Consider the following 25,580-nt stretch of genomic DNA (forward strand, 5'->3'; position numbering starts at 1 on the left):
AGATACAAGCGCTGGGTAAAATTAAATGCCAGAATATACTGCATACATTTTATGTATAAATTAAGCGGCAGAATATATTCCATTCAATACAGCCAGGAAACAGGCCCTTCGGCCCAACCTGTCAGTGCCGACCCAGTTGCCTAATCGAACTCATCTCACTTTCCCATTTCCGTCCTATCCATATACCTTCTTCTTCTTCTTGCGTATGGCGTGCACAGCCTAAAGTTGTCGGACAACTTGTTCCGTTTGATCTTATTTGATTGTGCACGCCCGGGTTGATTGCATTTGTCGAAACAGGGCGGACCACGTGAAGGTTGCAATCTCCCACCCCTCCATGTACCTGTGTAGGAAGGAATTGCAGATGCTGGTATAAAACGAAGGTAGACACAAAAAGCTGGAGTAACTCAGTGGGACAGGCAGAATTTCGGGTCTCGACCCGAAACGTTACCCGTTCCTTCTCTCCAGAGATGCTGCCTGTCCCGCTGAGTTAACCCAGCGTATTGTGTCTATCTTCTATCCATGTACCTGCATGAGTATCTTTTCAATGTTGTAATTGTAACTGCCTCTGCCACTTCCTATGGCAGCTCGTTCTATATACACAGCACCCTCTGAGTGAAACGCTTGTGGCTCGGGTCCCTTTTAAATCTTTCCCCTCTCATCTTAAACCTATGCCCTCTACCTTTTGACTCCCCTACCCTGGGGAAAAGGCCATGACCATTCACCTTATCTATGCCCTTCATAAGGTTATAAACCGTCTCTCCTTTATGTGGTAACATCTTTTCAAATCTCCTGTGGAGTTGAAATGGCTGAACTGAGCTGAAGTACATGCAGCACAGCTGGAACAGCGCCAGAGACCCAGATTCCATTCTGCCCTTGAGCGCTGTCTGTGTGGAGCAAGCACGTTCTCCCTGTGACCGCATTCTCCCTGCGTGGGTTTCCTCTGGGTGCCCTGGTTTCATCCCACATCCCAAAGACGTGCAGATTTCTAGTTTAATTGGCCTCTGTAAATTGCCCCGAGTGAGGGGAGTGGATGAGAAAGTGGGATTAAAGTGAATGAGTGTGAACGATGGTCGGCGCGGACCTGGTTGGCCAAAGGGGCCTTTCTCTGTGCTGAATCTTTCAATTTCACTGGTTCAATTATACTTTATTGTTTGCATGTACTTATGTACAGTGAAAATCCTTTTTTGACACAGTTCAGTAACAATCTTACTACAGGTGCACAACCTTTTATCCGAAATTCCGGAAACCGAAAAGCTCCGAAAATCGGACATTTTCGGTCCTGGAAAGAAGGGAGGGTATATTGCCTGGGAGAGTAGGAATCCCTAGACCTAGTACGGTGAGCGTCCACCGAGGGTCGCCCGGAGAGGTTCCGTGGTCACCTCTCCGGGTGACCCTCAGTGGACGCTCACTGTACTAGGCCTAGGGGTTCACAAAAATGCTGGAGAAACTCCGCGGGTGCAACAGCAACTATGGAGCGAAGGAAATAGGTAACGCTTCAGGCCGAAACCCTTCCTCAGACTGCCCTATCAGTCCCCCCTATCAGTCTGAGGAAGGGTTTCGGTGAAGGGAGGGGAGAGAAGGGAAAAGAGAGAGGAAGGATCTGCCGGACATGCTGTGTGTGTTTGTTTGGCGGAGTCTGAGGGGAGGAGGAGAGAAGGGAGAGAAGAAGGGAAGGGAGGGAAAGGTCCAGCGGCGGGAACGGATGCCTGGGTCCGGGCGTGAGCTGAGGCCGAGGTTTGTAAACGTTGCTGCAACCCCCGGCCCGGCCCTCCGTGTATTGTTCACCGCGTCTTCCTGGAGAGAGGGGGGAGGGCGGGAGCCGGGGCTGTGTGCGTGAAGCTCGGCGACTAGAGGGACGGGAGAGCTGCCCCGGGGGCGTGAGGGCATCTCCCCCTTCTCCATTCCCCCTCACACCCCCCTCCCCATCTACCTCTCTCGGCCCGCAGCGATCTGCCGGACATGCTGTGTTTGTGTGTGTGGCGGAGTCTGAGGGGAGAAATGCCGGCACTAAGAGCGAGCGAACGCGCGGACAGAACGGACAAAAGCAACGATCATAGGTCGGAATAGGTGACCAAAGATCTTTGTAGGTGACATTTCGGGTCGAGACCCCTCTTCTGACTGACTCAGGGGAAAGAGGAGCAAGAGCTATGGACGGTACTAAGGACAAGTGAATGGAAGGTATGCCGATATCTCCCGTTTCCCTTTCCCTTGACTATCAGTCTGAAGAAGGGTCTCGACCCGGAATGTCTACCAACGCCGCTCTATGAACGTTGCTTTCGTCCGTCTGTCCGCCCTTTCCCTCGCTCTTGGTGCCGGCGCTTCTCCCCTCATGGCAGCTATTGAAAAAGTCGACCCGAAATATCACCTATAGGGTGATTTCACGAAAGGTCACTGGAGCGTAGATCCGCACCCACGTGACCGAAAATTTTAACTGGGGGACAAGCGTCACTTCCGGTACATGTTAGTGAATGGGAAAACACGCACTTTCACACCCGTTAAAAACATCGAAAACGGCCAGGTTTTGAGCTGCAATTTACTGTGCCGGTCGGGGTGACCGTGAGGCACAGCTACCTAAATTTACAGTCCAAAAAAAAGATAGAAACTAAGGTAAATACAAGAGGGAGCTGAAGGGGAAAAATAAGCGGAAGTTGATAGCGGACATTTTTCGTGGAGATTTAAAGATCCAAAATATCGGGAATTATCGCGTTTGCTCGCTGCATTTCATCAAAAGTGGCATTATTGACTTTGTTATCTTTATTCATTTGTTAGATGAAAAGTATTAAAAGTTAGAAATCCTTCAGTAAAATTGCAAAATCGCCCATGGTTCTCGGGTGGGTTTTAACATGCAAAATGAAAATGCTTCTGAAGCTCCATTCACCATTTAAATATCCGTGAATCATAAATGCGTCTTGAAATAAATTTTACTCAGATGCAAGCTAAGGAATGGTATAATTCTCAGCTGTTAATTTGACAAAATCAGGACATTTTATTATTAGCCAAAAAATGTCCTGATTTTGTCAAATTAACAGCTGACAATTATACCATTCCTTAGCTTGCATCTGAGTAAAATTTATTTCAAGACGCATTTATGATTCACGGATATTTAAATGGTGAATGTAGCTTCAGAAGCATTTTCATTTTGCATGTTAAAACCCACCCGAGAACCATGGGCGATTTTGCAATTTTACTGAAGGATTTCTAACTTTTAATACTTTTCATCTAACAAATGAATAAAGATAACAAAGCCAATAATGCCACTTTTGATGAAATGCAGCGAGCAAACGCGATAATTCCCGATATTTTGGATCTTTAAATCTCCACGAAAAATGTCCGCTATCAACGTCCGCTTATTTTGCCCCTTCAGCTCCCTCTTGTATTTACCTTAGTTTCTATCTTTTTTTTTTACTGTAAATTTAGGTAGCTGTGCCTCACGGTCACCCCGACTGGCTCAGTAAATTGCAGCTTAAAAACTGGCCGTTTTCGATGTTTTTAACAGGTGTGAAAGTGCGTGTTTTCCCATTCACTAACATGTACCGGAAGTGACGCTTGTCCCCCAGTTAAAAGTTTCGGTCACGTGGGTGCGGATCTACGCTCCAGTGATCTTTTGTGAAATCACCCTATTTCCTCCTATTATCACGTATTCCTCATCAGAGATGCAGCCTGATCTGCTGATTTACTCCAGCCTTTTGTGTCTGTCTTCGGTTTAATCAGCATCTGCAGTATGTGCCGTTTAAAAAGTACAAGGCATGTGCCATTTAAAAAGGAAGTGATAAAAAACATTTAAAACATTCAACAACACCTAAACTGTTCCCCCGCAACGCTGCGAGAGGCATAACTGAAGTCGGGTCGGGGTTACTGAAATTACGGAGGTTACGCTCCGGTGTGGACTATGCGTCAGTTCATTGTATTTGACAGGAGTGGACCATCTTGCGCTATAAGATCTTTGCTCCAATTGATTTGATTTTTCTAGCACGGGGCCCAATTGGGAGAAATAGGTCCCATCGGCTAAAGACCGGCCCTGACCGGGCAACTGCCGGGATCGAGGCGCAAACTCGCGACCACCAGCCGAGCACTCTACCACTGAGCCACATGTTAAAATCTACACTAAAAACCTTCCTTCGGAAAACCGAAAAGTCCCGAAATCCGAGAAGTGTCTGGTCCCAAGGCTTTCGGATAAAAGGTTGTGCACCTGTATAAATAAGCTTCATACTTAAGCACAAGAGTGTAAGAGTGGTAGATTACACTGGGACAGTGCACAAGATATGCCATGTTTCCAGCATCTTGTACCTTCCAGTTCAATCTTTTAATATACACAAAAAATGTCCAATAAACACAGTGCAGTCACATCACTGATGAAGCACGGCACGCATTGAAAAACCCCTTCACAGTGCATGGGTGGCAAGCCTACATCGTGAAAGGTGCACGTGGCTCCTCTTGAACCCATGCCACCCAGCAGCAGAACAGCAGAACCCACCCACAACAATTAGCACCAGTGCAAAGATCAAAATGGCGCATCTCCCTGACGCACAACTGACATGGAGACAAAGGAGCAGAGATTCCTCTGGTTGCCATAACCTGGCACCAAACCAGATGGTAATAGCCTGCGACCATCCCTTTGTGTGATGTCAACGGAATTAATGTTGGAAGGGAAGTGGCAGCCGACACGCATTGAAGGGTGCTAACCAACAGTGAACTTCTATTCTTTAAGTTAGGAGCGGCACGGTGGTGCAGCGGTAGAGTTGCTGCATTACAGCGCCAGAGACCCGGGTTCAATCCCGACCACGGGTGCTGTCTTTATGGTGTTCGCACGTTCACCCCATGACCGCGTGGGTTTTCTCCGTATACTCTGCTTTCCTCCCACGCTCCAAAGACATGCAGGTTTTCTAGGTTAATTGGCTTCGGCAAAAAAAATTGTAAATCGTAAAACAGGAAAATGGTACTGTTCCCTCGTGTGTAAGATAGCGTTAATGTGCGGGGATCGCTGGTCGGCACGGACTCGGTGGGCCGAAGGGCCTGTTTCCGTGCTGTATCTCGATCCCGAAACGAAAAAGTTGTAGCTTTCAAAGAGGGGGAAAGCGAGTGAGTCAAACCTGTTTCATGAAGGTGATCGCGGGCCAATTCAAACATCCTCAGGTGCATATTTGTGATTGGGTTGAATGAGCCGCAAGCCAGCAACACCACCTCTGTACAGGTGTTCCGGTTCGCCATAGCGTTTCTGCTGCAAAACACAGACCAACGTGAGAAAAAATATAACCGAGGAAAGGTTCTGTTTTCAAATCTGCAGAGTAAAAATCTGGATCAACATTCTATTCTTTCCATTAGTTTAGTTCGGAGATACAGCGTGGAAACATGTCTTTCGGCCCGTGTGGGAGTGTGGGAGGAAACTGGAGCACCTGGGAGGGGAAACAGGGAGAACATGCAAACTCCATACAGACAGCACCCATAGTCAGGATTGAACCCGCGGTCCCTGTATCTGGCACTATAAGGCAGCAACTCTACCGCTGGTAGACAAAAATGCTGGAGAAACTCAGCGGGAGAGGCAGTTTAGGCAACGTCACCTATTTCCTTCACTCCATAGATGCTGCCTCACCCGCTGAGTTTCTCCAGCATTTTTGTCGACCTTCGAATTTTCCAGCATCTGCAGTTCTTTCTTAAGCAACTCTACCGCTGTGTCACTGTGCCTATTCTGAAGGATGGAATTCATGTTTCCCTGGACTTTACCAACAAATCGGCTAATTCTTTAAGCGTGAGTCCAGATTATGGTTGTGGGTCGGCTATTCCAACATGATTAGCAGAACAGGCAGAAGCAGCTCCACCCTCAGCCGCGGACTGCAGTCCCGCAGAGTTTCCCCACTGGTGCTGAAATCCCGGCTGATACCTTTCCCCTTTAGCTGTGGGCTTCAACGGCAATGCCCCAGGCTGACACCGACGGAGGAGTGAAGTACAAGAATCGACCTCAGTGCCCTCTGCTCCGTGTGTGAACTGGACTGAATCCTTCCCGATTGGGCAACGTGAGACCTCACTTTCAACAGCTGAGCACCCATTACTCACGCCTCAGCAAAATCCACAAGCTTTTAAGGAACGCTGCAATACTGACACATGGGCCGCCACCCCTGCTAAAGTACAACCTGTAACGGTTTCACAACAAAAAATAAAACAAAACACTACAGATCCTGGAAACCTGTGGCAAACCCATCGCCACAGACACCCGTGGAGGCCAAGTCCATGGATATTTTCACGGCAGAGATAGATAGATCATTGATTTGGGTTATGGGGTAAAAGGCAGGATAATGGTGTTAGGAGGGAGAGATAGATCAGCCGTGGTTGACGGAATGGCGGACTGGGCCTGATGGGCCGAATGGCCTAATTCCTATCGCTTATGAAACCTGAGGCATCTGCAAACATTGAAGACATTCAGCAGGTCAGGTGGAAGAGAGACGGTTAACGTTTCAGATACAGAATCTCCCCTCAGAACTCAACCCCCGACAAATAAGTTTTCAAATCATAATTTTTAAACAGCCTTAAGCAACGCTGAACTGGCAGTATTTTCACCGTATGTTGGGGTGACATTAAACTAAGTTGACTCTGTGGTCAAGCAGCAGCTCTGTCAGCTGCCCTAGTCACACAACCACAGCACAGCACAGCACAGGAACGGGCCCTTCGGCCCACCATGTTTGTGCCCGACATTGTGCCAAGCTGAAGATGGACGCAAAAAGCTGGAGTAAACCAGCGGGTCAGGCAGCATCTCTGGAGGAAATGGATCGGTGAAGTTTTGGGTCGAGACCCTTCACGTCACCCATTCCTTTTCTCCAAAGATGCTGCTTGACCCGCTGAGTTACTCCAGCATTTTGTGTTTTTCTTCGTGGTAAACCAGCATCTGCAGTTCCTTCTTACATATTATGCCTGGCTGAACTGATCTTAATCCATATCCCTCCATATCCACGTGTCTTCTTAAATGCCACTATCGTATTTGCCTGCACCACCATCCCTCGTCATCACTAATTATCTGTTGCCTATTCACTAATGATCTATGTCAGCTAATTGGCTGTTACATTTCCTACACGACAGAACGGCAATTTAAAGTTACTTCACTGCTTGTAAAATGGATCTAAAAGATAGTGTTGAAATATATACTGAGAAATGGCAGTGGCATAGCGGTAGTACTGCTGTCTTACAACACCTAGGACCCGGGTTCAATCCTGCCTATGGGTGCTGTTTGTAAGGGGTTTGTGCGTTCTCCCCGTGACCTGCGTGGGTTTTCTATGAGATCTCCGGTTTCCTCCCACATTCTAAAGCCAGGTTTGTAGGTTAATTGGCTTCACTAAAATAGTAAATTGTCCCTAGGGTGTGCAGGGTAGTGTTAGTGTGCGGGGATCACTGGTCGGCGCGGACGGTGAGCCACAGGCCATGTATCTCTAAACTAAACTAAAGATGTCTTATTTCTTAAATTATAAACCACTAGGAATTTCAGAAATGTTACAACTGACTATTCCAGACTATTACAAGCCAGACAGAGCTGGTATTAGGCACTGGTCCCCGCAAATATCTCCAGCAGAAAACAGCACATTCTGTGGCTGGACCTTACAAACTAGGAACACATTTTTAAACAGCGTTAAACGATGCTTAGATCTGATGATTTTTACTCTGAAGATTTTCATCTCTGAGTCTGAAGAAGGGTCCCGGCTGAAGTGTTTGAAGAAGGGTCCTGTCCTGAAACTTCACCTATTCCTTTTCCTCCAGAGATGCTGCCTGTCCTGCTGAGTTACTCCAGCACTTTGTGTCTATCTTTGGTATGAACCAGCATCTGCAGTTCTTTGTTTCTACAACACATGTAGCTTGTCCGAGGAAGGCTGGGGAGGCCCTGACCACGGGGAACAGTGGAGGAAGAGACTGACTTTGGTGCCTTCACACACAGTGGGAAACTCTGATTCTGCTGTGTGGGGATGTTTTATGTCAAATTCTATAGTGTGTTGTGTTCTTTATTTTTATTTATTTATTCTCCTCAGGAATTGCACTCCAGATTTCAAACACCACCCAAGTGAAATTATTTAAATCTCCTCTAAATCTTCTGCCCATACCTTGTGCACTGAGGATGGCTTGGTTGCATTCATGTATAGGCTTTTGTTTGACTGGACAGCACGCAAACAAAAGCTTATCACTGTATCTCGCTGCACATGACAAGAATAAACTAAACTAAAATGATGCACTCTCATCATCGATCCCCGTGCCATTAGGAAGGTTTCTCATTTCCATTTCCATGTGGGTCTTTGATGATACAGGTCCACCACCGATTTTCCAGCATCCTTGGTTCCAGAGCCTTCTTGCCGGACCAACAGAGGCCACGGACTGCGAGAGTCCAACGGTCCTGGAATGGTCTGCCTAGGCTGCCGATGGGCTGAGATAACGGCCCGCAAAGTCGGCCTCGGAAGTCGGCTATGGGAACGGATCTGCCGGCTCCGACTGGGCTGGAGTTCCGGAGCCCCGGCCACAGGCGGCAAATTCGATCCTCCGATCAGCCACGTATGTACCGATCTGGCTGGGATTGGCCGCGTCACCCGGCCCAGGTGCCACATTTTCAGGGGAATTTCAGGATGTGCGCTCTCGTAGTTTTGTCCGGATTAAAGGAAGCGCCGGACCACCAGTTGCCAGAGAATGGGTGGTGGACCGGTAATAACTGTTTTCTTGTATGCAACCCTTCCTGTAGTTCACTTCGATGGTTTGGCCTTATTCATGTTTTATGCCAAAAAAACCCCCCACAAAATGCTGGAGTAACTCAACGAGTCAGGCAGCATCCATGGAGATGCTGAGAATCCAGAGATGCTGCCTGACCCGCTGAGTTACTCCAGCACTTTGTCTTTTTTTTGTAAACCAGCACCTGCAGTTCCTTGTTTCTTCTTCTCTCTCATGTTTTATGTGGTTGTACTGTAATATCTCTGCTCTTGTATCTTGTATGCCTCTGATAATGAGGGATAGTATCCCATATATTTTCTTAAACACTTTATCTATTTGTGCTCTTGCATTCAGGAACCCTCTGCACCTCAGTACTTCCGAGAGTCATACAGCCTGGAAACAGGCCCTTCGGCCCAACTTGCCCATGCTGACCAGGATACGTGGTCCTGCCATTTTTGTTTATATCCTAGCCTAATCAGTTCTCTCAAAACTATACTCTTTCATTTTCAGGATTACATTTTATGAGCTGCTGTTCTTCCTATTTTACTAACTGAACAATATCATCTGTTAGTCAAAGACGACCCTCCTCACCATCAACGCCCCCATTGAATTTTGTTTCATCTCTGAACTTGCTATTCATAACTCCTACAACCATGGCCAGATTATCAATGTATGCAACAAGGGTCCCATCACCGACCCTTGTGTTGCTTCACTGGGCACGGCCTTACGATCACAAACGCCACCCTTGACCCTCACTCTCCACTGCCCTTCACATCATTTGCCAAGTCATTTTCAGATCCAATTTGCCAACTTGCCCTGGATTCCACGGGCTCTTTCTTACCTCGTTGACTTGTCTCCCAAGTGGGACCTTGTCAAAGGCCTTGCCGGAGTCCATGCAGACCGCACCAGCCGTGCTACCCTCAGCGACATACTCCTCGAAAAATTCAATCAAAGCAGTCAGACAGGATCTTCCTTAACAAAGCCATGCTAACTATCCATGACTAACCCCACTGCCAGGCTACTCTGAGGGACGGGCCTCATCAGCAAGGAGAGAGATCTGAATCAGGAGAGCAAACCACCCAGGCCCAGCTGATGTGCTCAGGGCAGGGAGCTGAGCACACCAGCTGATAAACGCAACATAAACAGTTGGCACCATAACAACTGATTCCCTGTGCTAGGGACTCATAATTAGATATCAGTGCTCGTTTAGAAATCCAGCATAGAAACAGGCCCATGGCCCACCCAGTGGTACGAGTATTGATTTCTCTAACTTCAAGTAATCCCTGCATCCTCTCTCCATCCCTCCCCGCCCAAGTTGTACCCGTTTCACAGTCATTTTGTTGAGTTTCATTGTCTGTACTCGTTCTCACCCAGCAAACAGCTAATGGCCAGATTCCTTTATCATCATCACTTTTTTTGCATATCTTTCATTCATTTGTTCCACATCTCCGTCTATATCTCTCGTTTCCCTTTAATAATAATAATAATAATAATAATGGATGGGATTTATATAGCGCCTTTCTAATACTCAAGGCGCTTTACATCGCATTATTCATACACTCCTCAGTCACACTCGGTGGTGGTAAGCTACTTCTGTAGCCACAGCTGTCCTGGGGCAGACTGACGGAAGCGTGGCTGCCAATCTGCGCCTACGGCCCCTCCGACCACCACCAATCACTCACACACATTCACACACAGGTAAAGGTGGGTGAAGTGTCTTGCCCAAGGACACAACGACAGTATGCACTCCAAGCGGGATTCGAACCGGCTACCTTCCGGTCGCCAGCCGAACACTTAGCCCATTGTGCCATCTGTCGTCCCTTTCCCCTGACTCTCAGTCTGAAGAAGGGTCTCAACCTGAAACGTCACCTATTCCTTTTCTCCAGAGATGCTTTCTGACCCGCTGAGTGACTCCAGCTTTTTGTGTCTATCTTGAGTGCACCCTGACCATTAATTACCCGATCACACTACTTCCATGTTTCTCATCCACTCCCTACACACTAGGGGGCAATTTACGGAGGACCAATTAACCTACAAACCCGCACGTCTTTGGCCATGTGGGAGGAAAATGAAGCACGCAGAGGAAACCCACGTGGTCTCAGAGAGAACGTGCAAACTCTATGCAGACAGCACCCGAGGTCAGGATCGAACTAGCGTCTCTGGCGCTGTGAGGTAGCTGCTCTGCGTATAAGTAATAGACTAGAGGGTGGCAAATGTTGTGCCTCTTTTCAAGAAGAGCTGCAGGGAAAATACTGGGAACTATAGGCCGGTGAGCTTAACATCTGTAGTTGGTAAGTTACTGGAGTGTATTGTGAGGGATAGGATATACAGGCATTTGGATGGACAAGGGCTAATCAGGGATAGACAGCATGGTTTTGTACGTGTAGGGTCGTGTCTCTCAAATATGATTGATTTTTTTGAAGACGTGACCAAAAAGGTTGATGAGGGCAGAGCTGTAGATGTTGTGTACATGGACTTCAGTAAGGCATTCGCCAAGGTTCCACATGGTAGGATGCTCTGGAAGGTTAGATCGCGTGAGATCCAAGGAGAGATACCTGGCTGGAAAGCAAATTGGCTCCATGGAAAGAAGCAGAGGGTGATGGTGGAAGGTTGCTTCTTGGACTGGAGGCCTGTGACTAGTGGTGTGCCTCAGGGTTTGGTGCTGGGTCCGTTACTGTTTGTCATCCACATCAATGATTTGGATGAGAACATACAGGGCAAGATTAGCAAGTTTGCTGATGATACAAAGTTAGTGGTTTTGCAGATAGTGAAGATGGTTGTGAAAGACAGGGTTCGTACACTTGGAACAGTTATAAATTCAAGGACCTTTTCAAGGACTTTCAAGGTCGAAACATCAATTTTCAAGGACCGAAATCTAGCAAACATTGATGGTATAATGGAGACATATATAAATTGCTTGGTATTGGATGATTTGATTCTGTACCAAATAAAAGTAAATAAAAGTAAGTAAGAAAGTAAGTAAAGCTGGTCACCATCTCAGATTTGATTGAAAATCGTGTTTTGCACACCTCTGGTACAAAGAACACAGCAGAAAAATCAACTTTCAACTCAAAGTTCCTTTGAAGTTATGAACCATTGATATAGCTCGAATTATTGCCAAATTGCCCATTGGAATTTGGAGATGAGAGTTTGTTTTCTATTGTGTTACTTGTGTGCCCTGATGTACAGATACTGATTTTCAGGGAACTCTGAGGTGATCAGTCAATCCATTGGATAGACAAAAGTGTTGGAGAAACTCAGCGGGTGCGGCAGCATCTATGGAGCGAAGGAAATAGGCAACGTTTCGGGCCGAAACCCTTCTTCTGAGTCTGAAGAAGGGTTTTGGCCCGAAACAGTGCCTATTTCCTTCGCTCCATAGATGCTGCCACACCCGCTGAGTTTCTCCAGCACTTTTGTCTACCTTCGATTTTCCAGCATCTGCAGTTCCTTCTTGAACAGTCAATCCATTAGCCCAGGTTGCACAGAACAACATTAAACGACATAACAATTACACACAAGATGGTCAACTTATCTATATCCGTACATCAATAGAGCACTGATGGTCCATTTTCTCATCTCTTAGTTGTTCAATCTAAAACCATGATAATGGAAAACTTTGCTTTCCAACCAGTCCCTGCAAACCTGTACTTGTCCCTGCCTGCTTCAAAATCTCCACTATTGTCCCTGTTCCCAAAAAGACAAGGAGTTACTAGTCTTAATGACTACAGGGCCATGCCCCATCTACTGAGATCCTTGGCAACGGGAAACAATTCTGCCCCCATGCCACAGTCAGACATATTTGTCCATCTGCTTGCTGTGCGTTTTGGAGTTTAACGACTCGTCGAAGAGGCTGACATAATGATCTTGTTCTTTTACACTCGATGTCAACAAATCTTTCAAGTGTGGCGCCAATAGGAGGGTTTTTTTTTTCTCACCACACTGAAACCTGCAGGCTATCTCGCTATCAGGAAACATCATCCTGAACAGTTCATCGCATCCTCGGATGATTTGTAACTATTGTGTGCTGCCACTTGTCTCAATACCCACCGTAATTCCGCTTTTAATGTATCCGTGTTGTTCGCAAATGACGCTGGAGCTGATTGTGCCGGGGGCGTGCTACTCGCTGATGTAGTCCCATGGTCAGAAGAGAATGGAGGCGGTGCATCTGGTGGCTCATGGCCAGTTGCGGTAGTGGCTGAGAACAAAGGTGGTGCATCTGGTGGTCTATGATCAGTTGTGGTAGTGGCTGAGAACAAAGGTGGTGCAACTGGTGGCTTATGGTCGGTTGCGGTAGCGGCTGCAGACGAAGGTGGTGCATCTGGTATTTTACGGTCAGTTGCGGGAGTGGCTGCGGATGAAGGCGGTGCATCTGGTGGTCTACGATCAGTTGCAGCAGCGGCTGAGAACGAAGGCGGGGCATCGGGTGGTTTACGGTCAGTTGCGGCAGCGGCTGAGCCTGAGGCAGACTTACTACTCGAGTCGTTTGCGAAGATTGATGTCACGATCGTCTTGCTCCAGTTTTTTTCACGTTGGTAAGCTAATAACTTTTGGTGTTTAGCTCCTTTTCCGTGACTAGTGAGCGCCGATTCACCCATGCTGGCCAAGTTTATTGTCTTATGACAGAGTCGACATCTGGCATGACGTCTGTCAGCTTCAGCGATCCACTCTTGATACTTTGGATCATGGATCCATCTAGTGTTAAATATACAATTTCCCGGCATTGCTGTTTAACTGAATGCCTATATTACCAGAAATGTATCCCTGTACTCTTGAACCTTGCACACCCCTGTAAGAGAAAATGAAATTGTCCGGTGTTCATAGACATACATACACACACACATATATATAGTACATGCATACAGTACAGTGCGTGCTGGGAGCTAGAAATTTCTAGAGAGAGAGAGAGAGAGAGAGAGAAGTACTGCAGAAGTGCAGTTAATTTTTTCCATACACTTACAGCAGGCATGTTCTAGCCACATGGTTCTACCCAGCTACTCAGACTTGCCCCACACAGTTGAAGCCACACCCCTTATTTATTGGAACCACCTACATGAGCTTGAAGCTTAGATTTCACTCTTCATTATTCTACGATACATGGTGATACAAATCTGTGAGCAGTGTTGCAGTGTTAATTGTTTATGTGCCGGAGCTGTCAAACAGGGGCATCAGTTCAGGTTTTGCTGGGGGGGAGGGGGCAACTAGTCTCCCAAGAGGGTCAAACAAGATTATAGCCTATCACTACATCCCAGTGCATAGCTAGTACAATGAAATATATCATATTTAATTTAATAATATGACAAAATATTGCACGCTTGCCCTAACTGATTATTATGAAATATAATTATCAAGCAGGTAAAGAAAAATACGGTGATCATGTGTTTTTACAGAGGTGGCGGCTCGGCACCAACTCGCCCCGAGTCTCCTGCAGCTCTGGGCCTTCACACACACGCGCACTTACTCACGCTCACTCATGCTCACTCTCACACCCACTCACTCACACACACGCGCACTCACTCACGCTCACTCACACGCACTCACACACACTCACTCTCACACCCGCTCACTCACACACCCACGCACTCACTCATGCTCACTCACACACACACTCACACACACACTCACTCTCACACACACTAACACCCACTCACACACACACACTCACTCTCACACACTCACTCACGCTCACTCACTCACACACCCAAAAACTCACTCATGCTCACTCGCACACACACATACTCACTCTCACACACTAACACCCACTCACACTCACTCACTCACGCTCACTCACACACTCACTCTCACACCCACTCACTCACTCATGCTCACTCACACATGCACTCACACACATTCACTCTCACACACACTCACTCACGCTCACTCACACACGCACAAACGCGCACTCACTCACACACTCACTAACCTGCAATGGACCACAATTGTACTTCATTCAACGCCAGATCCACACCCTCAACAAAAGCTTCCTCTCCTATCCGGACTCGACCCAAGGATCACTCTACCGCCTCCAGACCGGTCCCTCCACCGACACCCCTCAACTTGCCCGCGGCTCCACCCTCACCGCCTTCCCGGCCAAACCCAGGCCCGGACCAGCGAAACTGCCGCAGCTGCCGACTCTCACCACCTCCCCGGGGCAACCGATGCTGCTTCCGCCGACCCGTATCTCTACTCCAGCCCCCCACGGGCGTCCACCAGCGACTCCGCCGACCCTCGCCTCTCCACCGGCCACCAGCGGGCCAGAGCCGTTACCTCACCAGAGTTCCAGGCTCAGCACCAGGCCCACAACCTCGTCTGACTCTGCTGGGTCCTAGTGCTGCTCCCCATCCACAGGGAACCTCAGTAGCGATGGGTCTTCTCCTTCACCCTCTTTTAACCAGGTTACCCCGACGACACACCCGCTAATTAAAATTCCCCGCTGTATATAATGGCTTTTTCTTTTCCAGAGAAGCTCTGGCGGCACTGCACCCATGCAACTACCCCATCTATTCCTCTCATGATTTTGTACACCTCTATAAGATCTCCCCACAACCTCCTGAGCTCCATGGAATAGAGACCCAGCCTACTCAACCTCTCCTTGTAGCTCACACCCTCTAGTCCTGGCAACAGCCTTGTAAATCTTCTCTGAACCCTTTCAAGCCCGACAACATCTTTCCTATAACATGGTGCCCAGAACTGAACACAATATTCTAAATGCGGTCCCACCAACATCTTGTACAACTGCAACATGACCTCCCAACATCTATACTCAATACTCTGACTGATGAAGGCCAAAGTGCCAAAAGCCTTTTTGACCACCTTATCTACCTGCGACTCGACCTTAAAGGAACCACGCACCTGTACACCTAGATCCCTTACTGTGTAGGTCCTGCCCTGTTTGACGTCCCAAAATGCAACACCTCACACTTTTCTATAATAAATTCCATCAACCGATCCTCCGCCCACTTGGCCAATTGATCCAGATCCTGCTGCATCTTTACAGGGCTCGTATGGTCCTTGAAAGTCCTTGAAAATTCACTTTTAATTATAAAAGTATTAATTCATGCAAAGTGGTGCTTTTTCATCAAGTTTATAATACCTATCTTTTTATTAAAAGTCGGGAAACATTGTTAGATATGTTTGCTAACAATGTTCCCTGTAGGAGAGGTGGGGGGGGGGGCAGTAGGACCCAGCAGAGTCAGACCACGTGCTGCTTGCCTTGTGGTCGTAGGCCTGGTGCTGAGCCGGGAACTCTGGTGCCGTGACGGCTCTGGCCCGCTGGTGGCCGGTGGAGAGGCGAGGATTGGCAGAGTCGCTGGTGGACGCCCGTGAGTAGAGATACGGGTCTGTGGCAGCGGCATCGGTGTCCGGGTAGACAGTGAAGGTCGGCAACAGCTAGGGAGGTGGTGAGAGTCGGCAGCCGCGGCAGTTTGGGTGGTCCGGGCCTGGGTTTGGCTGGGAAGGCGGTGAAGGTCGGAGAGGCGGTGGATGTTGTTGCTGCTCCTCGTGGTGGCCATCTCGGCCTCGTGGTGGTCGGGCAGGCGGCACCGTGGTCCAGCGGTGGAGCTCCGAGCCTACGGGCGGTCGAGTCGTGTCGGTGGAGGGACCGGTCTGGAGTGGGTGAGTGGGTGTGTGTGAGCGGGTGGGTGAGTGTGTGAGTGAGTGAGTGGGTGTGTGTGAGTGTATGTGAGTGTGTAATAAATTAAGTATGTTTATTGTACTAGTTATACACTGTGATGTAGTGATGGGCTATAATCTTGCTTGACCCTCTTGGGTGACTAGTTGCCCCCCCCCCCCCCCCCCCCGCCAGCAAATCCTGAAATGATGCCCTTGTTTGACAGCTCCGGCACCTAAAAAACCAGCACTGGGTAGATGCCCAGAGTAGGTGATTCGAGGACCAGAGGACATAGGTTCAAGGTGAAGGGGAAAAGATTTAATAGGAATCCGAGGGGTAACTTTTCCACACAAAGGGTGGTGGGTGTATGGAACAAGCTGTCAGAGGAGGTAGTTGAGGCTGGGACTATCCCATTGTTTAAGAAACCGTTAGGCAGGTACATGGATAGGACCGGTTTGGAGGGATATTGTATTGTATTCAAATTTATTGTCATTGTCTCAATTAGAGACAACGAAATGAAATTCCCTTTACAGTCAGTATCATAAAAATAAATAAATAATAAATAATAAAACATATTAAAAATAAAATAGAATTTAAAAAAAAGCACAAACACAGAAAGTCCACGACACAACATAACACAATGGCACCAAGGTGAGGAAGGCACCATAGTCCAGCCAGCCTCCCCTCCGATCTTCCCAGATGTTCACCCGTGGTCGGGGCCTTCCGAGCACCCGCAGTCGCCACCCCGGGCGGCCCGATGCTCAGGCCCTCTCGCCGGGCTGATGGAACGCCGACGCCGAACCCCGACGGTGAAAATCCTCCTCAGCGGCCCGGTCCTCCCGATCAGCCGCCTCCCACCGGAGTCCGCAGCTCCCGAGTCCGCAGGCCGAGCCAGGCAGAGTCGCAGGACCCCACGATGTTTGTCAGCGCCGCCTGCGTTGGGAGCTCCGCGAACCACAGCTCCAGGATGTCGGTGCCGCAGGCCCAGCACTCCGGGCTCCAGACGGCGATCCCCGGTAAGGCATCGCCAGCCCCGCGAAGTATCAGCGCTGTCCCGCCGCTGCTGGAGCTCTGGTCGGTCCAGGCAGGAAAGGCCCCGCCAATCCAGTAGGTAGGCCGCTGGGGGGGGTGAGGACCCGACTCGAATAATAGTCGCGTCCTCTCCAGGAAGCGACTGAAGGACGGTATCCCCCTTACCGTGCCCTCTTCCCCCACATTAAAACATAAAAAACCCCATAAAAAACACACTTCAACATAACAAAAAAAACGAAAAAACAAAAAGATACCGGGCTGAAGGTGGAGGCAGCTGGCACCAGCGCCACCGGAAGTACAATAACACCTTCTTTGAAGAGATTACTGAGCAATTCTTCAGTGCAAACCCTTGATATGGATCAAGCGCAGGCAAGTGGGACTAGTGTAGCTCGGTCATTGTTGGCGGTGTGGGTGAGTTGACGTTTCTTTCTGATGCCACTTCTTTGGTTTGGCCACTTTCTTGCTATACTGCCCTTGACACCTCTAGAAACATTTACATTTATGAAAACCATAAACACACACGTCAAACAAAAAGAAAAGTGCCCGTGTGATAATTTTCCAGAATTACAACGTTGTAAACTTTTCCAACCAACAGATATAAAAAATCCACATTTTAAATTCATTTTTAATATACACTTTGTATATCTCACTTGATTTTCTGACATGTTCTAGTCTGCTCTTTATTCTAGTTTGTTCCTGCTTCAAAAATGTTACTTGAAGCAGCGTGGGCTAAGCTGATCTCACAAAAATCACTGCACCACTCCATGCCAAATTCACTGATAATTTGAACTATTTTCTGAACAAGAGTGGATTTGTTTAAGGGAGTTAGCATGTTGGAAACACAATGTGAACCATTCTACAACTCTTGTAGACTCAGGGTTAGATTTCTTAAGACTTTTATTCAAACATTCGTATTGGAGAGGAGGCCTTGAATTTCACACCAGGCTAAATTTAAAGAGTTTTCCAGATGAGGTTCATTTTCCCTGGGGGACTGTTCACATTAGTGACTGACTGAGCCAGACAGTGACTTGACTGTGATTCTGGATATGAGTTTTGAACAAAGGAAAATGGTCAAAATTAAATCTTGGTCAAATATTAATATGATCACAAAGTAAAAAGTTTCAAATGAGATGATATTCGTTCCCAGCCGCAGAATTTTGAACAGTCTCAACTGTTAACCCTGGTTTAAAAATGTACTGTTGTCACTGAGTTTGGTAAAAGGCTACAAGTCTTCAAACCATTTAACCCAAAACATTTAAGGCCTACCTTTTTTTATTCTGCTTCTTCCTCGTTTGTTGCCGATTCCAAACACCACATGAAGTAATTACTTTTAACCTGCAAGGTTTTTGGCTCCCAGTGTAATGCTTATGCCTGCAAGAAAGTACGGCAGTCCATCAATGTGGAAACAAGGAATATGCACTCCCAGTTTCTGCTGTCCTTTCCAGTGCAGTAGGCCCTTGCTCCCAGATGACCTGGAAGTGAAGCTAGAAGGGCATCATTCTGAAAAACAGATCAGGTTGCTGCTGGCAACTCACCATCGTTCTATCAGGCACTGAGAATAGTTCTGCAATAGAGGCTGCCATCCTGCTAAAGGTTCTCATTTAGCGCTACAGCTAGGAAACAGGCCCTTCGGCCCACCGAGCCCGCGACGACCAGCGATCCCCGCACACCAACACTATCCTGCAACCATTAGGGACAATTTACAATTTTACCAAGCCAATTAACCTGCAAACCTGTGCGTCTTTGGAGGGTGGGAGGAAACAGAAGATCTCGGAGAAAACCAACGCAGGAAACCTACGTACCGACGGCACCCGTAGTCAGGATCAAACCCAGCTCTCTGGTGCTGTAATCGCGGAGTCACCGTGCCAAGCTGGGATATTGACATTTCCCAGGCTAATTCATACAGATAGAACACAAAGTGCTGGAGTAACCCAGCAGGTCAGGCAGCATCTCAGGTAAACATGGATTGGTGACCTATCGGGTCAGGATCCCGCAGATGCCAAACATACCCCATCCATGAGATCCAGAGAGTTGCCTGGCTCTGAGTTACTCCAGCACTTTGCGTTCTAGACAAGATTCCAGCATATGCAGTTCCTTATGTCTGAGTCTTCATTTAAACGGGCATCTGACAACAGGAGTGGGCTAGTGGGCGATCTGCCACCTTAATATCAATGTGGAATTTTCTCCAAAGGTTTACAACCTAAAAAATAGAGTCATATATAATGGAAAGAAGCCCTCATCCATATCAACCATGCCCATATTTGCTCAACCCATTACCCATGTTTGGCTCATATCTCCCAAAAGCTTTCCTATCCATGTACCAGTCCAAATGACTTTTGAAATGTTGGTATAAGTACCTGCCTCAAACTACCTCTTGCAGATCAGCACAGTTCCATATAGCCACCGGGACCCTCTGTGAAAAGTTGCCCCTCACTGTTCCTAGTAAGTCTTTGGCCCCTCATACCTTAAACCTATGACCACTAGTTTCTGATTCCCCTATGGGTAAAAGACCGACAGAGGGAGGGAGAAGTGAGGGAGGAGAGTGGGAAGAGAGAAGGAGGTTGGGGGGGGGGAAGAGGGAAAGAGGGAGAGGGTGTCAGAGAGAAAGAGGAAAGGAAGGGAAAGAAGAGAGTTTGAGGAAGACGGAGAGGAGGCTGTGGAGGGAGGAGGGAAGATTGACTCGCTATGGGAGCTGCTCGATCCGAGAGGGCTTGTTTGTTCCGCGTGTGTGTCCCGAGAGGAAGGCAGATCTGTGAGATACAGAGAGATTGGGCGAAGTGATGTGAGTGCGTGTCACCTTTAACACTGAAGTGCAAGAGTTTCCGACCAGTGGCACGATACCAGCACCAGTAGTTCCGGCTGCAAGGACTGGCTCCCGTGCAGTCTGCAAACCAGTGGATTAAACAGCTTCGGTAATGCTTCACATTTCAAGGGGCGGACTGTTGCCAGCATTTGCATCTTACCCACATCAGCTTCCGCCGCAGCCACTCTTGTTTGACTTCCTGGTGTTTTCAGGCAGGGAGATCTTTAAGGGGAATCTGGGGCTGGAAATATCCAAGTTCACATCCTCCAGAAGTGGCTGCAAAACACAAAATGGTGTTGGGGACATTCATCATCTCTGATATTTATGCACATCCCCTGACTCCGGAATCTGTCTGTCTACAATAAAGCAGAAACAAAGAACTGCAGATCCGGTTAATGTACAAAAGGGACACAATGTCTGAAGAAGGGTCAAGCCCCAAAACGTCACCTATCCATGTCCTCCAGAGATGCTAGCTGACCTGCTGAGTTACTGCAGCACTTTGTGTCCTTTTGGATACAGTAAAGACTAACCATGTTATCCAGTGGATAGACACAAAAAGCTGGAGTGCCTCAACGGGACAGGCAGCATCTCCGTAGAACATTAGGAAACGTCACCCATTCCTTCTTTCCAGAGATGCTGCCTGAGTTACTCCAGCTTTTTCCTTCCTACACATGTTATCCAGTAGTTGCATTTAAAACCACTTTTTTTTTTTTAAACTGCGGATAATGGAAATCTAAAAATCTAGGAAATGCAGTATCTCTGCCAACTCTCTGAGAAATGTGACAGAACCAGTCAGTAGGCATTTCAAGTGCAGGTTTATTGCGACTGACTGCAATATTAACAAGAATAAAACGAGGGAATTCTGTAAATTCTCACTGGCCAGGCATCAACTGCAGAAAGAGACAGAGAGATGTTTAACACTTACAACCTTTCATCGGGAATACCTGCATTTTTACCTTACTACAGCCCTTCACACGTCAGAGAGTTATACAGCATAGAAAGAGGCCCTTCGGCCCAACTAATCTATGCCAACCAATGTGCCCCATCCAAGCCAGTCTCATTTGTATGTGCTTTACCCACATCCTTCGAAACCTTTCCTATCCAAGCAACTGTCCAAATGTCTTTTAATTGTTGTTATAGTACCTGCCTCTAATTCCTCTGCAGCTCGTTCCATATACCCACCTCCCTGAGTGAAAATGGTACCCCTAAATTTCTATTTAAATCTTTCCACTGTGCCCTCTTTTCCTTGAGAAAGACTGTGAAAAAGTCTGTGTATTTACCCTACTTACTCCCCTCTTGATATTATACACCTCTATAAGACCACAGTCTCCTGCACGCCAAGAAATAAAGTCCTAAACTTCCAAATCTCTCCCTATAGCAGAGGCCCTTAAGACTTGGCAACACCTTCTTTGCAAAAGGGGGCAAGTGAGTTTTTTTTCAATGTCCTGCAGAGAACATATGCTCTTGAACTGGTGCCCCTATTTGTAAAGGAAAGGCAGACATTTTGCGCACAGCAAGATCCCACCAACAGCAACGTGGTGTCTGTGAGGTGTTCTGCTGAGTGGGGAGTAATGATCAGCGGGGAGTAATGATGAGCGGGGAGTAATGATGAGTCGGGAGTAAAGCTGAGTCGGGAGTAATGATGGGCGGGGAGTAATGATGAGTGGGGAGTAATGCTGAGTCGGGAGTAATGATGAGTGGCGAGTAATGATGAGTCGGGAGTAATGATGAGCGGGGAGTAATGATGAGTCGGGAGTAATGCTGAGCGGGGAGTAATGATGAGTCGGGAGTAATGCTGATCAGGGAGTAATGATGAGTGGGGAGTAATGATGAGTGGGGAGTAATGCTGAGTCGGGAGTAATGATGAGCGGCGAGTAATGATGAGTCGGGAGTAATGATGAGCGGGGAGTAATGATGAGTCGGGAGTAATGCTGAGCGGGGAGTAATGATGAGTCGGGAGTAATGCTGATCAGGGAGTAATGATGAGTGGGGAGTAATGATGAGTGGGGAGTAATGATGAGTGGGGAGTAATGCTGAGTCGGGAGTAATGATGAGCGGCGAGTAATGATGAGTCGGGAGTAATGCTGAGCGGGGAGTAATGATGAGCGGGGAGCAATGATGAGTGGGGAGCATTCCCTCCACAAAAGCTGCCTGGCCCGCTGAGTTCCTCCAGCACTCGGTGTTTTCTTCAAAATTCCAGCATCTACAGTTCCTTGTGTCTCTGACAGAGAAGCAATTGGTTGACCAAAGTAGACAAGAAAAGTTATAGAATAGACAATGATCATAATTGAAACGATTTCTTAATAGTTTTCTGGCTCCAGTAATTATCCAAATGCACTGATTTATGTATTTGGTCGCAACCGAAAGCGAAATACATGCTGGCTCCAACAATATGAGATGCAGAACACAGGGATAATAAACTTTAAGAAGGAACTTCAGATGCTGGAAAATCGAAGGTGGACAAAAATGCTAGAGAAACCCAGCGGGTGAGGCAGCATCTATGGAGCGAAGGAAATAGGCAACGTTTCGGGCCGAAACCCAAGGTTTTCGGCCCGAAACGTTGCCTATTTCCTTCGCTCCATAGATGCTGCCTCACCCGCTGAGTATCTCCAGCATTTTTGTCTACCTATAATAAAGTTTAAATCTATTTACACTTCCTTTCCTCCAATGACACCACCCAAAGGATATTTATGAATAAATATCATGGGCTATCTGGGATAAATGCACAAGTGCAGAAAGTGCAGAAAGTCACAAAGTGTTTTGTCGAAGAGTTTGTCAAACAGGTATCTCGGGCAGACACACAATGCTGGAGTAACTCAGCGGGACAGGCAGCACCTCTGGAGAGAAGGAATGGGTGACGTTTCGGGTCGAGACCCTTCTTCCGTCTTCAGAGATGCTGCCTGTCCCACTGAGTTACTCCAGCATTTTGTGACTATCTTCGATTTAAACCAGCATTTGCAGTTCTTTCGTACACAGGTATCTCGGGCAGTCTTGATCATAGACTTGTGTTTGAAGAACATCTTTTAAGAAGGAAAGAGATGGAGAGGTTTGAGGGGGGGGGGAATAATTCTAGATCTTCGGCTCTTGTTGAAAAATTGTCTCATCAGGCTGTTGCATAACGTAAAGGCAAAAATGTTGCAATAATATTTTCCTTTTCTATTTAAGTAAAGAATAGCACTTTTGCATGTGTAGTTTCTATCTTCGATTTAAACCAGCATCTGCAGTTCCTTCCTACACACAGCAATTTAGTCTTTTGCTTTCGTTCCCCCTCCACCTCCCCCTCTCCCTCTCTCCCTCCCTCTCCCCCCCCCCCCCCCCCCTCTCCCCCCCTCTCCCCCCTCTCCCTCTCCCACACATGCACAAGGACTTTTGTTCTGCTTGAAAAGCCTAACCAGACTAAAACTACTCAAGCAATCTTGCGGTGTTTGCATTTCAAGCTGAAGCAATAACCACCCCCATTTCAAATGATTAGAGTGAAATCATTAACCTTTTCCCCGATCAGCTCCTCTGCCTACAGCGCCATGTTGGAACTAGTTGCAGGAAGTGAAAGAGTGAGGGAGAGAGAAACTGTGGACTGGAGCACTTGAGAAAATGGATCTGAAGCAATAAGAAGCATCATCAGAAGTCTCACTTCACAAGACACCCTTTTCTTCAGAATAACACATCATGAGATAACTTGCCCCCATGTTAAAGAGCAGATAAAGTCTCAGTTTAATATCTCATCTGCTCCACTATGCTACAGCGAACTATCTCTGCTGCACTTTCAGGTGAGATTTGTTTATTGATCGTGTTTATTATACTAGTCGTGTGTACCGAGGTACAATGAAAAGCTTTGTTTTGCATGTTAACCCGATTAGATCAGATCATATTGTACATAAATACAGTCAAATCAATAGGTAGAATAAAGACTTACAGGTTTATTGGTTAATTAGCTAGCTAAATGTGAAAATTGGTCCCAGTGTGTATAGTCAATGTGTGGGGATCGCTGGTCGGCGCGGACCCGGTGGGCCAAAGGTCCTGTTTCCGCACTGTATCTCTAAACTATACTAAACAAAGGGGATGATATAACTTTTCACTGTACCTCGGTACACGTGACAATAAACTGCACTATAATACCTCTCCAAGACAGACGTGAAGCTCACCGTTTGACTTCTTTTTACAAAATGTTAAATGGTCAGCTCGACATAGACTACAAGACCTACACCAAACCCAAACCAATTAGGAGCAGACGAGGGCATTCGATCCAATTTGTGATCCCAGCTACAAAGACAGATGTGTACAGCAATTCGTTCTTCCCCCGCACAATTAAAGCATGGAATAATCTCCACCCAACTATAGTTACCCAACCAGATGCAACTAAATTTAAAGTAGCTCTTTCTTCCCAATAACCCTTTCTGGCTTAAGCCCTCCCTTCACCACCTCCAGTTTAAATTCCATTTGGAATATTTTGGAGGACCAAGAAACCAAGAACCAAGAATACAGAGTGCAGAACACAGCATTGTAGAGTGAGAGTTGTATTTTGGCGAGTCAAGTCAAGTTTATTCGTCACATACACATACGAGATGTGCAGTGAAATGAAAAGTGGCAATGCTCGCGGACTTTGTGCAAAAAACAAACAAACAAACAAACTACAAGCAGAATGGAACAGAATCACATATTCTTTTACATATTACATATTGTGGGTGGAAAGAAAAAGGAAAAAAAAAACCCAGCGATTTGAAAAAACCCAGTAGAATGGTACAGTAAAGCTAGTCCCTGGTGAGATAGGAGTTTACAGTCCTAATGGCCTCTGGGAAGAGTCGAGACAGTGAGTGAATTCAAATGGTTTTATTTTGTAACTGTAAAACAACGAATAAACTCAGGTCGGTAAGACAGCCAAAAACACGATGTTACTTCCACAAGTGTGGAGCTAGAACGATACAACTCGGTATAAAGCGTACGCGAATATCGCCCCTCCCCCTCCCTCGCGCCCACGTGACCGGTGCAGCCAACCCGAGGGTCTGACTACCCAAAGCCACCACCAGGTGTCGCTACACTATATAGCCCAACATCCACAATAAGGTAGAGGTGATTCGGCCTGTACTCGAGCCTACAGGAGACTGTTCGGGAAGCCTGATAATGGAAGGGAGGAAGCTGTCCCAGAGCTCAAATATGCAGTGGCATTAAACTCACAGTTTTAGGTCCCAAGGCAACATCTGAAGCTTAACACCAGGATAGGAATCGAAATAAACACAAAGGGTCTCACTCCGAATTAGTACCACTTAATTGACCTGGAACAGCAAACATATTGGAGATGCGTAACTGAGGATAGTATATATGAGCTGTTGTGGTTGTCCTCCATTTTGTATCTGGAGACCCTTTCTGGAAAGGGCATGTGTGCTGACAGGTTTAAAGTCAAAGGGTGAAAGGTTGAACTCCTTGCCAAGACTGACTCTCTTCCCCCACCAAGGGTCAACCCAATTGCCTTCT

General features: G+C 47.2%; 1 protein-coding gene and 1 long non-coding RNA gene across 2 annotated transcripts in view; both read right to left on the reverse strand.

Moving 5' to 3' along the window:
- Window positions 1-9,604, reverse strand: part of nmnat1 (nicotinamide nucleotide adenylyltransferase 1) — a 41,619-nt gene extending 32,015 nt beyond the window's left edge. The window contains exons 1-2 of the mRNA XM_033047783.1: window positions 9,512-9,604; window positions 5,091-5,218 (exon numbers count right to left, since the gene is read on the reverse strand). Coding sequence (XP_032903674.1) covers window positions 5,091-5,218; window positions 9,512-9,600 — 217 coding nt within the window. The 5' untranslated portion in view covers window positions 9,601-9,604. The remainder of the gene's footprint in view (window positions 1-5,090; window positions 5,219-9,511) is intronic.
- A 2,435-nt stretch (window positions 9,605-12,039) lies between these two features.
- On the reverse strand, window positions 12,040-23,661 carry LOC116990475. Its single transcript, XR_004416553.1, has 4 exons — window positions 23,599-23,661; window positions 20,272-20,387; window positions 18,575-18,679; window positions 12,040-12,262 (listed from the first exon to the last, which is right to left on the reverse strand). It is a non-coding gene; the product is annotated as an uncharacterized LOC116990475 (long non-coding RNA).
- Between the last annotated feature and the right edge of the window lie 1,919 nt (window positions 23,662-25,580).

The sequence above is a fragment of the Amblyraja radiata genome, chromosome 31 (assembly GCF_010909765.2).
Source record: "Amblyraja radiata isolate CabotCenter1 chromosome 31, sAmbRad1.1.pri, whole genome shotgun sequence".
NCBI classification, from domain to species: domain Eukaryota; kingdom Metazoa; phylum Chordata; class Chondrichthyes; order Rajiformes; family Rajidae; genus Amblyraja; species Amblyraja radiata.